The following is a 14784-nucleotide window of genomic DNA, read 5'->3' as shown; positions in this document are numbered from 1 at the left end:
CAAAAGAGCCTAAGGGAGTTAGGCTCTTTTGGAAATTCCAGTCTAATTTAAATGAGTCGCTTGTCCAAGTAGATTGATGTATTGGAGGATGGCATGTTTGACATTATCACAGAAGGATGAACACAATTCAATACCTGACTAACCCGCTGAGCTGTACCCGGGGAGAGGCTGAATTATCTATGTTGCCTGTGAAGATAGATCAGAAGTGTCCAGTGATCTGATGGCTAGGGAAGCCCTGTGAGCTGCTAGGTTACCCAATCGGACACAGCACGCCCGCTGGATTTTTAAAAACAATTAAGTGGCTGGCTATATGCTTAGCAGATCTCTGTCTAAGCATCTTGGTTGCTCAGAGAGCAGGAAGGTCCCAGAGTGTGTAAATATGAGAAGTCCTTATGTAAGAACTGGAACTGATGTGCACAGTAACGCACTCAGCCTAGCATGACAACATATTGGGCAGCGCATCCCTCAAGAAGGTTCCCATGGTAAAGTTGCATAAGGGTATCCTTGACTGGTTCCGTGGTGCAGGTGAACCCCCCAGTTGGCGTCAGCTGGCCAGGGTGGAAAGTTGGCAAGATAGTTCTTGGTAGGGGACAAGCATTGGAGCTCTCACATTCAGAATAGGCTGAAATTCCTTTCCACTGAGCTCAGAACAGAAGGCATCAACTGGCCTGGTGTTGTGTATGTTACCATGTCAGGGATACAGGCGTGGGAAGATTGGAGGGCAGATGCTCAGATGGTGTAATCAGTACTGCTCTACTGAAGTCAGTGGAGCTACAGTGAGTGACACCAGCTCAGGGTCTGGCCCTGGATTTTTTTTTCTGAATTACAACAGATGACATCAATGTTTCTTTCCAAATATTTTTTTACCAACTTCTGATTTTTTTGCATCGGTGTGAAATATTTTTTTTTAAAAAATCAAACTCAGAAACGAATTTAAAATGGGATGAATGTAAAAATCAAAATGAAGAAAAGGAAGAACACTTTGTTTTATAATGACTTATAGTGAAGTAGTACCTAGGAGCCCTAGTTATTGACCAGGACCCTATTGTGCTAGGCAAATAGACTGTCTCTGCTTCAGAGAGCTTAGAAGCTGAATAAAGACAAGAGACAACAGGTAGCTAGACAGTCAGATGAGGAGCACAAGGAAATAGCTCTGGGATAGGCAGTGGTCTCAGCGCAGCTGATGATCCGTATTGACACAAATCACTGTTGCTGAAGGGGATTCTCCTTTAGCTCAAGTGACCGGAGCCTATGCCTTGAGAGCAGGAAGGGTAAAGCTATCACCATGAAGTTCCGAGTGTCGTCCTGCCACAGTGCAGCATCGCTCCAACACTGGCATTCGAAGATGGCTCCGGATGTGTTGCCATCCTATCCCAAACATCTGTTTGTTATTAATTGACTGGAAGAACTGATGTCAAAACAGGGTCCCAGTTGTCAACAAGTGCATATGTTACCTTCCCCCTCTGTGTACAATGATTATCAACAGAGCTGGCTGAAAATTTTGGGCATTTCAAAATTTCAGTGCAACATTTTTTGGTGGAAAACATTCATCAACACTTTGAATTTTCGAACCCGTTCACGAAGAACTTTCAGCATTTTGAAGCCCTCTCTCATGATCAACAAGAGGCATCTTTTCCTCCTGGTGTCTAAGGATGGCCGGTGAAGTCAAAGACATTGATTAAAACTGAATTTTCCCAAGTCTAGGCATGATCAGTGTGAAAAACTCTTAGCACAGCCAAGAGACTGATAGTGATATGACTGATTTGATCTCTGTGTGACTGATTTTCTGCACTGGCAGTGACCTCTCTCTCTTGTTTGCTGAAGAGGGATGGTTATAGACCTTGGGCTTGGGTATCACCAAGGGGCACAAACACCTCTCTGGGGAACGTGATGATGCTATTAATAGTTTGCACATCTCTCCACATAGGGGACAGCAGGAGCAGCTTGTAGGAGCCTTCACAGGCTCCTGACACTCACGAAGCACTGACATTTATACTCTGCTCTGGATTTCCCCTCCCCTGTTTGCTTTATTGTCTCTGATGATATGTTCCTTGCCCTACCACTGCAGCCCCTCAGCTGCCCAGCCTCACGCTCCCTACTCACTCTGCCCCACTCTCTGCTTCTCTCTGATCTGCTTTCTGTCCTACTTCCTTTCCACCTCTCCCTTCACTCCTTCTCCTTTCTTACTCCTGCCAGCCCTTCTTGCCTCTGCTGTTAAAAGAGCTGCCACGTTTTACCCCTTAGGTATCTGCATTTGGGGGAAAGGCCAAGCTATTCCTCTCTGGATCGGTCAGTAAATATTTTGGGGAGCCTGCTGGAGCCTGGAGTGCTATGTGGACATAAGGGTGAGATCCTTGCCCCACTGAAGGCAGGAGGAGTTTTGCACTGACTTCAGTGGAGCCAGGGTTTCACCCAATTATCATTTCCCCAACCTGGTGTCGCATTAATTTGGACCTTGCTTCAACTGTTAATTGTTATTCTGGTACCCCAGCAGCCCCAGTAGGAGTTAGGGCAGCGGTCCCCAAACTTTTAAGGGTTGCCCTGAGGCTCGGGTCGGGGCTGGGAGCAGAGCACCAGCCCAGGGCCAAGGCTGGAGACAGAGCCGCGGCTGGGTACAGGGCCTGGGCCTGGAGCTGGGGCCGTGGCTGGGGGCAGAGTGGGGCTGGGTGGTGTTCCCTCCCTGCCCCCCTTAGGGGGTGGCCTGGGCCCATCACCCCCCAGATGTTCCTCTGTGCCCCCCTAAGAGGGGTGCACCCCACAGTTTCAGGGCCACTGGGCTAGGGCCTCATTTTGTTAGATGAATGTACTATTATGGCAGGTGTCACCAGCGGGGGTGCTGGAACAAGTTCTATAGTGGGGGTGCCGAAGGCGGAAACCATGTATTTGATTGTTATTACTACTTCATGCCACAGGGGGCTGTGGTCCCCCCAGCACTTCTAGTTCCAGCACGCCTGGTCACCAGGTGGCGCTGTTACAGTCTTCCAAGTTCCTTTTCTTAGTGTGTGAACAAGATTTTACTCTTGGGAAGACATGCTGTGTTGCAGTTAGTTCTTATGAAGTGTACTGTGTGGTGGCAGTGAGTGGCCCTTGGAGAGGGAGCTGTGTGAGCAGCAGAAGAGTTTGTTCTCTGCCTTGGCCTCTGATTAAAGTCAATTCTTGAGTCAGAGTTGCTCTCTGGGAACCAAGCACTGGAGTTGAGCTGAGATTTCCTGAAAGACGAGATTGCACTGCAAGCTGTTTGACCACCTCTGTTCCAAGACTCATGTATACGTATAACTAAAATAAGACAAGAGACAACAAGTGGATGCAACAAACAGCTGGGGCAGCACAAGGTGACAGCTAAGATTAGTGTAATAAGAAGAGGCCAGAGCATACCAGCTGCTTCAACCATTAAACTCAAATAATTATTTTCCAAATAGTCTTTCTGATGTCTAGCTGTCCACCTTAGCCATTGATCTTTTTTTTTTTACTCTATGTCATTTTGTGAGTGGGATTTAGTGCCTGCACTTGACTAGATATACATTTATTTTAAAAGGCATATAAGAATTCTGTGGGGATTTGATAAACAAAATCAGTTTCTAAATACCCATTCGAGGGAGGCAGCAGATGAAGAAACTGGGAAAAGATGAGTGTCAGCGCTATCTAATGACTCCTCATTTCTTTTTATTCATCTCTTGCCATTGTTCGTGATTGCGGTATTCGCAAGCCGTTCATCTGACTTCCATGTATGAATATTCCTTGCAATTTTCTTATATTGTTTCCTAATTTCACATTTAGAGCGGCACACAACCGTGTTCTGGCTGCTGTCTCAAGGACCCGGAATCTGGCTGAATAATCCAGCCCTGGATTTCTCAACTTCTGGAGCTTGTGTGTTGCATGAAATGGCGTTCAGCTTTGAAATGCACAAGCCCTCAGAAGCTGAGGACGCCAGCTGGTGTCTTTGAACAGGCAGCCGAGGAGGGAAATCACAGTGGAATTATGCAAAGCAGTTGCTTTGCAGTTGTTGATCTGAACCAAATGCTCTCAGACTGTCACTGTAAGGATTTCACTGCTTAGTCTTAAAATACAGTGTTCACATTAAGATGCCATTTCTGTCGAAGAGGTCATTCCACCTGACAGCACTCTGAGTTAGTTTCTCAGACCTGAAAAAGAGTCTGTGTAGCTCCAAGGCTTGTCTCTCTCACCACCAGGAGCTGGTCCAATAAGCTCACCCTCCTTTTCTCTCTAGTATCCAGGGCCCAACACCGCATACAGCAAGATTCCTTGGCTGTTTGTTTTAGCAGGGGATGGTCTAGGACAAACAGTGGTCACTTTCAATGCCTTGTTGCAGTTCAGGCAGGAGGATAGAGAGCCATATGGGCTTACAACAGGGCTCAGAGTTTTATTAGCAATAACCCAGAAGAGAGATTGTGGATTGTTCTGCTCCCTGTCCAGCTGCCTGACTGGGCTTCTTACTCTGTTGTCAGCACTATGTATCAATCACCTGCTTTCCAGACATGCAGTGAGGCAAAGGCAGTAACAGGAGAGCACTCATGGGGAAGGCCCTGCAGCCACAAGGCCACGCAGGACTGCTGCGTGCCGTGACCCAGCATGGGCTCTCACCAGCGGACTGCTACTAGAACGGGGTGAAGAGCAGATTTTTTGGATCTCTGACAACTCTGAGCAGGGCCGCCCAGAGGATTCAGGGGGCCTGGGGCAAAGCGGGAGGAGTGGACATACTCACTGGGCGGCGCTCCGAGTCTGCGACGGCGGCGGCAGGTCCTTCAGTCGCTCCGCGCCTTCAGCAGCACTGAAGGACCCGCCGCCGAAGACCCGGACCGCCACCGGGTCAGTAAAAAGGCGCCTCTAACCAGGAAAGGGATTCTGGGCCAGGGCTCGCAGGGCCCCTGTGGGGCCCGAGGCCTGGGGCAAATTGCCCCACTTGCCCTGCCCCTCTGGGCGGCCCTGCCTCTGAACAAACAGAACAAAACAAAAACAAACAAACAAAAAAAACCCCAAACGGTTTTGGGTAGAAGCAAGATTGAAATTTTCAAAACAGTCCAGTGAAACAAAAAGTAGAGATAAAATAATAATTGAGGGTAGAGTGAAACACTTTGTGAATTTTTTTTTATTTTTGACCATTTTAAAGGTTTTATTTGATTTACTTTAAAAAATAATAATAAAACAAATGGAAAATTTGACAGAAAAAGTCCTTTCAAACCAAAACCCCATAAAAGGTTTGGTTTTTTTCTGAATTTTCTAGGTTCTTTTGACATGAACAATTTGGTGAATTCAACAGGAAGTCTGGAAGCATTTTGCCAAATCTGCATTTTCCCCCTGCTGCCCTCCAAAAAAGTTGTATGGAAAAGCTCTGCCCAGATCTAGGTGTGACCCCCTAGGGGGAGCTGTTAGCAGGGCTGGGGGCTGCATTATGGCTTGATCAAAGAGGAGTCCTGAAACTTTATCCTGCCATGTAGTCCTGGGCCGGAGAATCCCGGATCTTTCCTGTTCGTCCCTGTCAGCACAGCAAACACCCCTTGCTTGCCTGAAGAAGAAACGGTGCCAGCATCTAGCTAAGTATCATGCTGGGAAGAACCGCAATGCTTAATGCAGGAAGAGATGCAGTGGGAGGAATGTGAGATATTAAAACAATCCTATTACATAACTTTTCCTGTCAGATATTTAACTCACGGCCATTGGGCAGCCTGCCTCAACTTGTCCTTTGCCTGCTGGAGATCTTGGAAGCTGCCTGCTATCTGCCTAATCCTGACATCGGGATGCTTTGCTGAGCCTGCTAACTGGTGAACACATTACAAATGACGCCCTCAATTGCATGTGCCAGGCTGAGATGGAGCAATTAAAGGCGACTTGCTGTCGCTGATCTGCTTCGTTCCTGCTGCTTCGGTGCCAGCCTCTGAGCAGAACTGAGTCAGGTCCGAAAAAGAATCGATGTGTCTGCCAGTTGGGAGGTTTTGTACCTTCTTGTACCGTGCTAGGCATTTCTTACAAGAGGAAGAAACACACGAGCGTGTCAGTTATTCTCAGTACTACCTCTGGGTCCCAAATGAAATCAGGCCTCCCTGTGGTAGGCCTCCTACAAACTGATAGGAAGATAAGTCACTGCCTCAAAGAGCTTACACGTTCCACAGACAAGACAGATAAGGTGTCGTCGGTGAAGTAACTCATCCAGCAGCTCAGTACCAGACGCAGGAACAGAAGCAACATGTATTGCACAAGCTTCATATCAGTTGTGTATGTTGGTCACTGTCACAGAATTCATTCGTAACGCATTACACTTACAACAGCGACATTTGGGCCTGATTCTATTCTGGACTAAACACTGCCGAGGTGGAGTACGGGCGTCGTTTTGGGGATCGATTTATCACGTCTAGACGAGACGTGATAAATCGATCCCTGATAGATTGATTACCCGGATCGGCGGGTAGTGTAGACGTGGCCAAAGAATCTTTGGTTTGAAAGTTGTGAAGTATCTAGGAATAAATAAAAGCGGGCACAATGATCTCAGTGGTGTATATATATTGCACCGCAGGGAAAGGCATTTATTTTTAAGGTAATAAGCAAGAGACAAAAGAGCAGAAGAAATAAATAGACCCCACTCTTCAAAAACGTGGGCACTTTTGTGCACACCCAAAACTTTTGTGCGCATGCATCCATATTTGCAAGCACAAGAGTTTGTGCACTGGCCACAAGTTGGCCATGTGCAATTTTGAAAGATCTGGACCACACTGGATTTGGACATTCTATAATATCTGGGCACACTGTTACATTCCAGTCTAATGCTAAGGCACATCAAACATTTAAAATTACAAGCTGATTTAAGCTTGTAATTTTAAGTTTTCCCACTTACTAATGAATGGGCCACATCGTGGTGCAGTCTCCTCTTGCTGGCTCAAAGCTATGGGCTAAAAATTGATCCAGACCTTGGACATAATACAAAAGCGTAATGTCATAGGAGCAAAAGTTGCTGAGATTCCTCAAGATCCGTATCTCAACATCCAAACTGGATGAATAACTATCAAGAAGCTCTCCTAAAGACAGCGCCCCCGGAGTCAGTGCTGGATGCTAACTTGGGGGCGGGGGGAGGGGAAATATGCTTTTGATAAGCTCAATGATGGAAGAATAATTCATGTTTCTGACTCTTGCATACATAACCTTTCCATACATAAAGTGCCATCGTCCATCCTTAATAATGATACAGTTTAATTTAAAAACTCATATTAAGATATTCTAACTTATTACAGTACAGTAGGTCACAATGGGAGAAGGTGGACACGGATGGCTGTAACAGGAGCACAAGGCTGTATGTATTTGCTAAGTGTACAGTTTGACAGTTTCATAGTTGTTTGGGTTTTTTAAAATAAGATGAGTGACCAGGAGAGATTAATGAGTCACTAAGAGGCCACTGGCCTAGCCTGTATCACGTGGCAATTTGCAAATGGATGGTTGAGGTTGAGCAGTGTCCATTCAAATCAATTTGGGGAAGATGTTTCATGCAGAAGGGATGGGGGAGGAGACGGGCATTCATTAGTGTGATGTGGTTGACATGGGATAAGGGCCCAAGCCGTGCGAATTGATCAGCTGACATTCCTTTGTACCACAAACCTAGCCATGTGGTTACGGCACTGCTGAGAGTCCCAGTGTTGACCTATTGCTTTTCGTGGACATTAAGAGCATAAATATCTTTGTGGACCTTGGCTTTAGTCTCTCTGTGCCTTAATCCCCCATCTGCAGCCTGTATGTTGTATCCTTTTCTCCCTCACCTAGTCTGTCTTGTCTATTTAGACTGCAGGGGCTTCTGGTCTGGGACTGTCTCATACTATATGTTTGTACAGCACCTAGCACAATGCGGGCTTTAGATAATACTGTGATGTTCCATGGAAAGGGCGTGCTTAGAAGTGTAGCCAAGGAGCCTTTCCCGTCTCACCCCTTCCAAGCCCCTCAACAGGGAGGGGAATTCTCCACATGGAGGGAAGGGAGCACACCCTCAAAGACCATATGTGTTCCAGACTGACTTGTTAATGTATACGCTTTAAAATGAACAATCTGGGTCTGAAATACCCTCTCCGCTGTGGACCTCTAAGACAACAGAGTTGGCTGGATTGCCCTTGCTGTCTGTCCTGTGGTTCCACCGGAACCGAGCCAGCAAGCTGGGCCTTCCCAGTTCAGGAGTAAAGTCTATGGGAATCCCTCTCTGAAAATGCCTACTGCCATCTTCCTGTGGCTGTCTGCTAATCTGGATACAAGACCTAGATATTCAGCTCCATCTTGATCTCACCAACTTTTCCTTTTAGGATCCGCTTCTTTTTAGGCCCATTTGTCTTGAAATGCCTGGTTCCCTGGGCACAGAGGTCAGTTTACTTTTGTTTCCTTGATACTATATTTGAGAAAAGAAAGAAAACTCTGGCATTAATAGCTCACTTGGGGAGGACATTTTCTCAGACCTCTGCTCCTGATCCATAAAAGGGTTGAGCCTGAGGAAGCTATCCTTGAACTGTAAGCATCTCGCCTGGAGAGCTCCTTATTAAACCACAAATTCTCTTAAACGTTCATTGCCCTCAAGCCCTAACCTCCTTCTGTGAACTGGCTATGATGACTGGCAGCATAAAAGTCACTTCTGCTTGTTCGTGCCGCTTCCTTTTGTGTGTGAGAGGAGAGAGAGAGAGCACTGGCCAGGGCATCTGAGTTTGCTTCCCTACCCCATTTAACATCGGTGAAATGGTATCCAAATGTAGGCTGTCGTTGTGCGGCTTTCTGCTTTGTGCTAGCCGCAATAATGTTCAGAAGCTGGAAAGGGCAGATAAGCTGCAGGGAATCTCCCATCATTCACTTCATTTTTAGTGGCTCATTTTCCAAGTGACCTGTAATTCCACCTAGTCTACACGGGGGGTTCTGAAAAAGAGTTTTTCAACAGCCCTTGCCTTTCAAGTGAAGGGGAATATATTCATTCCTGCAGAACTTTTCTCTCCCCCAGAAATGGTTAAAGCAAAACTAAGCATGTAGGTAGTTTCATTTTTAAGGGCCAAATTCTCTCGGGGGGCGTCTTCGCTGCCAAAAAAGGGGCGTTCTTAACTCGGGTTAGCTAACTCCTCACCTTAGCTAACTTGGCTTAAAATAACAATGAAGAAGACTTTGCAATTTAGCCTTTTTAACTCGGGTCAGCAGCTCAAATTAAAACCTACAGGGGAGAGTGGGGTGGAACTCCAGCTGCTGACCCAAATTAAAAGCTGGGTTGTTGTGTCTTCATTGCTGTTTTAACCTGAGTTCGCTAACACGGGTTAGTTAGCCTGAATTAAGAACCCAACTTTTTTGCAGTAAACGTGGTCCATTCTTCTCCACCATTCAAATTTCTTCTGCATGTTTCATTCTCACGCCATGTGCGGCACTTCCATTTGTGTCAATGGTAGATCTGTGATGGAGCAGGGCGTGTACTCCAGACAGTGACTCTGTAAAATCTGCATTGTGAAATCACATTTGTATTGCCTCTCTGGTTTCCAGATCAAAATTCTAAATCATTTGGGTCAATCACCACAGCTACTGAAATCCAGGGATTTATACTAACTGAGGATCTATCCCCATTTGACTATTCTAACACTAGCCCTGCAAATTCCCCCTGGGATCTGAAATCGGTCTGGATTCTTTCACTCTATCGCATCATCACCAACAATAAAGGTTCTAGAGGCAAAATCAGAATGTCCCCAGTTACACCTGCATGGTCCATGCATAGGTGTAACTAATTGCCTCCAGTGGAGTTGCACAAGTGAAACTGGGCCACTCTTTGCCCCAGGAGCTGGCATTTCTGCTGATGAGTGAAAAGTAATAGAATCCAGCTCGCTCTCCCATAGCACTTTTGCTTCTTCGGGGCTCCTAGCAATCAAAAGCACTAAAAGCACTTGCCTTTCTCCTACGACTCTGAGCACAGGGAGCAGATGTGTTGAGCAAGAAGGGGCCATTTCTTTAGAAAGCAGAATTGTACTCAAATGTGAATATATTGGACCTGAATCTTCTCTCAAGGCCCTGGGCCAAAGCTCACTGAAGTTGGATCAGGCCTCTTTGCCAGACTAAATCAAGAGTAACCCTGTGTAGTAAGATGAGGCCCTGAAACATAAACTCTTGTATCAAAGACCCAGTCTGAGGCCTGAAGCCTGAACCAAAGTACTTCCAGGCATTGCTAAGCAAAAGCTGGTCTGTGAGCCAGAGGCCCCACTCACAGAAGTTGGCAAGAAGAGGGCTGCTAGAAGCAGGTGCATCCACACATAAGTGCTAATAAGAGGAACTTGTGCCAAGATAGCATCAGAACACTCCACAGAGATAACAAGGAACAGGCAGATGCATATTAAAGACAGGGTCAAAAAGACAACATGATGGATAGATTTGTTTGAACCGACATGATCAAAGAGGGAGACAGCCCCCAATGAGCCAAGGGGCTGTACCTCAATACGTCAGTAAGGATGAGTAATCTGTCCTGTAACTGTATAAAAGTAGGTCCCGGAGTGCGCATCTTTGTCTGGCCTAGGGGGCAGTGGAAAGTCCGCCACCGACTGAGCCGGTCCATTGCCAGGGGGCACACATTCGTAGTGTGTCTTGTAGCGTCTACGAGAAACTATTACTGGGCTTCATTTGAGAATAAACCTGGCTCGGGTGCCTTCGTACCTTACCAGAGTCTGCGGTCTTTGGGGGTTCTCTCGGGGTCTGCCGTGTCAGCGATCTGCTCAGAACTGGGGCAGCACACAGGGGGAACATGCACGCAGCCGACTGTTATCATCATCGAACAAGAGCAGAGCACCACACCGGTAGCTACTGACAACACCCCGATGAACTCAGCGGCCTTACACGATCCTAAAACCAGGGCCAGGGCGTGGAGAATGAGTGCTCATTTGGTTGCGATTCAAACAATAATTGTGATGAAGGTTTGCAGAAAGCAGCTATTTCAACTACTACACTGCTCACATCTGAATGCATTGGTGCCGGCTTTTCTACTTCTGGCTTCCAAGGCCGAACAAATCACTTTATGAACAAAATGAAAATCTCCAATTCTATTCTTTGATGTAGTAAATGATCTATTTATACTCTGCCTGAAGGGGCAAGTTAAGCTTTGCTTCTGCTTGTCCCCTTCTCAGTTGTCCCCAGTCATTTGAAGCCGAAGTTCCTTAACCCAATGAGAGATTCTCTTTTTATTCCAAATGGCTTTTGAAAGTGCACCCTGATAAAGCCCTGATTTTTGAGGGATTTAGCCTTGCTAAAGCCAAGAGAAACCTTGTGCCTTCAGAAAGCTCCAATCTCCAAGTTATCTGTCATCACTAACCCCTTTTTCCAGCAGATCAAACATAATTTAGATTTGCTCTGCACGATCCGCGGGGACATTATGGTACGCTCTCTCGCAGCAATCCAGCAGCAGCAAACGGAGAGAAGTGGGAGGGAGGGAGCCTTGTTTGCGCTTTAATCCTGCAGGCCAAAGGAGGAATTAGGGCATTGTTTGAGATTCCTAACAATTTCAACTGAGCCTGCACTTTTGCTCCGTTCTGATTGCATGCAGGGAAGAGGAGGCTGTCCGATAATACTTGGCTTTGCAAGCTGATTAGGTCACCCTTCAGCCTGTTAAATGCCTTGGAAAATTAATTGTCCTCCTCCGCTCTAGCTGGGAGCCACAGCTTGTATAAATTAATCCATCAAAACGCCTTCCCCAGTCCCCTGTGATTACTGCTTTTCCTTTAACCTTCTGAAGGTGACACGGATGTGTTCTCAGTTCGGATGTACAAGTCTTAATTCAAGGCTATCAGGCTTTTAAGTCATGCCACAACCTAGTTCTACTTTAGCAATATCTAAATATACAGGGTGCTTCCTTGTACCTGCTAAACACTTCATTGCTTTCCCGCCCCAGAACTTAACTGCTGAGTCACAAGCAAGTGGTAAATGCGTGTGTAAATCTTTAATTATAGGTTCTACCCCATGTAGATTCCCGTCAGCCCCCCACTTTAGATGAGGTTGTGATGGAGTGCACCCCTGTATTGACACCCCACACACTATTGTAGTAATTTTTGTACAAAATATGCCTTGTGAGGGATCTTTTTTTTTTTTTTTTTAAACGAATAATTCACTGGTCAATAATATCCTGACAAGATGTGTGTAGTAACCTTACATATAAAGTTATAAACATAAGCTGGAATCATGACTGAATTGTGTTTATCAGACAAATCTGGGGACTGGGTAAACCTGTTTCTCAAAGATAAAGGACAAGCTGACTCTTCTAGCTAGGTGTCATCAAAGCTGATGGGCCATCACCTATTGAGCGACCGTTCTTGGGTGGGAACCAACAGATCTGCGTCTTAGCAAACAACAGCATGGAACCTTGTTCACCCCAAGACTCCTTGACGGCAACCTCGCAGTGGGAATGAATTTTATCTAGGGCTAAACCTCAAGAAAATGCATTTCAAAGGGTGACTGAACTATAAAAGGGAGGGGCAAACCTGCTCCCCCACCCCCCGTTATCTCTCCCTATCCACCCCTCTCCTTTTTACCTAAGAAGACACAGCCATTGGACTTTGGCAACAGATCCTGGCCCGAAACTGGGTCAGCAATGTTGGTGGGAATCTGTGGTAAGAATTTCACCTTGAACCAAGTCCAGTTAAGTTTAGAAAGCATTTTATCTTTATTTCTCTTGCAACCATTTCTGACTTTAATGCCTTGTACTTGTACTCACTTAACATCTCTCTCTGCAGTTAAATATGCAGTTGTTGTACTCTTTAATTAAAACTAATCCAGTGTTGTCTTTAAACTGAGCTGTGTGGATAACTCCATTTAGGGTAGGAAACTGTTGTATGCTGATCTCCTTAGAGGGACGATGGACCTAATGTATCTGGACTGTCCAGGAGAAGGTTGAACCGTGCAGAACACGTTTCTTGGGGGGAAATACAGAACTGGGAGTGTGTTGGGGTCACCCTGTGAGTAGTAACCAAGGCAGCTGGAAGCCAGAGTGTGGCTGGTATGTTGCTAACAGGCTGATGGGGTCAGAGTAGCTGGCTCAGGGCTGTGGCTACACACAGACACTCAGCATGCTGTTCGGCTGTTTGTGAGGAGCCCGGGTTGGGAACTACAGCAGCAAAGCATTGTGAGGCACCCCCGGTTGCAGAGCCCCTCACTGGTCTGGGTTGCACCTCAGAGTGTCATAGAGTTCACAGGCCACTGACTGACACCATCGCAAGGGGGTTAATGGCTTGATAACTTTGCTCTTGAGCAACTTGTCCTTGGTTGCATAATCCAGCTGCTTCTGTCCCAACGGACGCCAGCCCAGCTTTGGGCCGATCGGTTTTAGATGAAGTTTGCTGCATGTGCATATTCTTGTCATTTCCTGCTTCTTTGTGATTTTTGTTTCTACCTGTGGAACAGTCAAAGCATCAAAAACCAATGCCAGAGCTGCTGGGGACCTTTGGCCAAATGCATCCCGGTGCTGGTGCTGGTGCTGGTGCCGGGACGGCACAGGGACTGAGAGGCAGCAGCCTGCATCTCCTCTATTTGGGGCTTGCAGCAGCAGGGGATGTCCAGGTGTAGGACTCCCCGAGCCGTGCCGCCTCCTGCTCCAGGGGACTCCGCAGGGCCCGCATAGTGCTTGTTCTGCTCCTCGGGTGCAGACCTTCGTGCTGATCCTGTCTTCTGCGGGGGAAGGACTTTTGCGGGTTCAAAGAGAAACACAGAAGCTGCCCTGTAACACTAGGCTGGAAATTGAGGAGAAATTCCTGGTCTAATCCCTGTGGACTCCCAACACCTGCATTCTTCTGTTAATTAATTATTTAGTGCAAAATTGCTCCTTTCTGGCCCTCCCTGCAATGCACGGAGTGAGTCTCTAGGGGCTACCGCCTGCTGTAGGGAGAATGGACTTGACATTGCTGTCTCTTTTCTTTCTCTGAATACTGTGACGCAGCATCGTCTGGAGATTTCACTCCCATGCTGTGTACTGCCTGCGGTAGACCGTTAATGACTGAGACGAGGAATCTTACCTGGGCCTTCTGCCCAAAAGGGCAGAACACCAGCAAACAGATCACCAGCTGAGCACCCACTGCTGAATGCCTGTACGCTGGAAAAAAATTGACGACTAACAATCTCCTTCTCCCAGCCCCCACCAAATAAAAATAGCTGCTGTTGTGAGAACCTATGCTAGATCATCCTGAAAAAAACAACGGCATTTAAAACTCTCCAAAAAAGTCCATTTAAAATGCCAACTATAGTGGAGCCCCTTCTCATCTTTCTTTGTAAGATGAAAGGGAACATGTCAAGGAAAAGCGAGAATTCAGCAAACAATTAAAAATGAGCCTTCCAAATATTCTTTCTGGGTCCCACAGAATTCCCTGGCTGGTTGGGTGTTTGCTGCTGATGTCTCACATGTTGGAGACCCTAGGGAGTTTTCAACTTCCTCGGCAGCATGGGGCACAGGTCACTTGCTGGTTGGAACTAGAGCACCCGGTGGATTCTCTGTAGCTTGACATTTTAAAATCAAGATTTGAGGACTTCAGTAACTCAGCCAGAGGCTATGGGTCTATTGCAGGAGTGGGCAGGTGGGTTCTGTGGCCTGCAATGTGCAGGTCAAACTAGATGTTCATGATGGACCCTTCTGGTGTTTAGCTGCCCTGTTATTTATGAACGATTATTAAAATCGGCACTGTTTGAAAAAGGGGGCTAGTTTTGTGGCTAAGCCGCAGGGCTGGGACTCAGGGTTTAATCCCTGGTTCTGCCACAGATTTCTGTGTGAAAGTGAAGTCGCTGAATCTTTCCGTGCCTCAGTTTCCCATCTGT

The 14784-nt window shown here is 46.7% G+C and overlaps 1 protein-coding gene across 1 annotated transcript in view; it reads left to right on the top strand.

The window, feature by feature from the left end:
• Window positions 1–13739, top strand: part of SCP2D1 (SCP2 sterol binding domain containing 1) — a 34604-nt gene extending 20865 nt beyond the window's left edge. The window contains exon 2 of the mRNA XM_034764034.1: window positions 13626–13739. Coding sequence (XP_034619925.1) covers window positions 13626–13739 — 114 coding nt within the window. The remainder of the gene's footprint in view (window positions 1–13625) is intronic.
• Window positions 13740–14784: the final 1045 nt, after the last annotated feature.

This window comes from Trachemys scripta, chromosome 3 (assembly GCF_013100865.1).
Source record: "Trachemys scripta elegans isolate TJP31775 chromosome 3, CAS_Tse_1.0, whole genome shotgun sequence".
NCBI classification, from domain to species: Eukaryota; Metazoa; Chordata; order Testudines; family Emydidae; genus Trachemys; species Trachemys scripta.
Note: the sequence above shows the minus strand (reverse complement) of the source record. Positions and strands in the feature narration are given on the sequence as shown.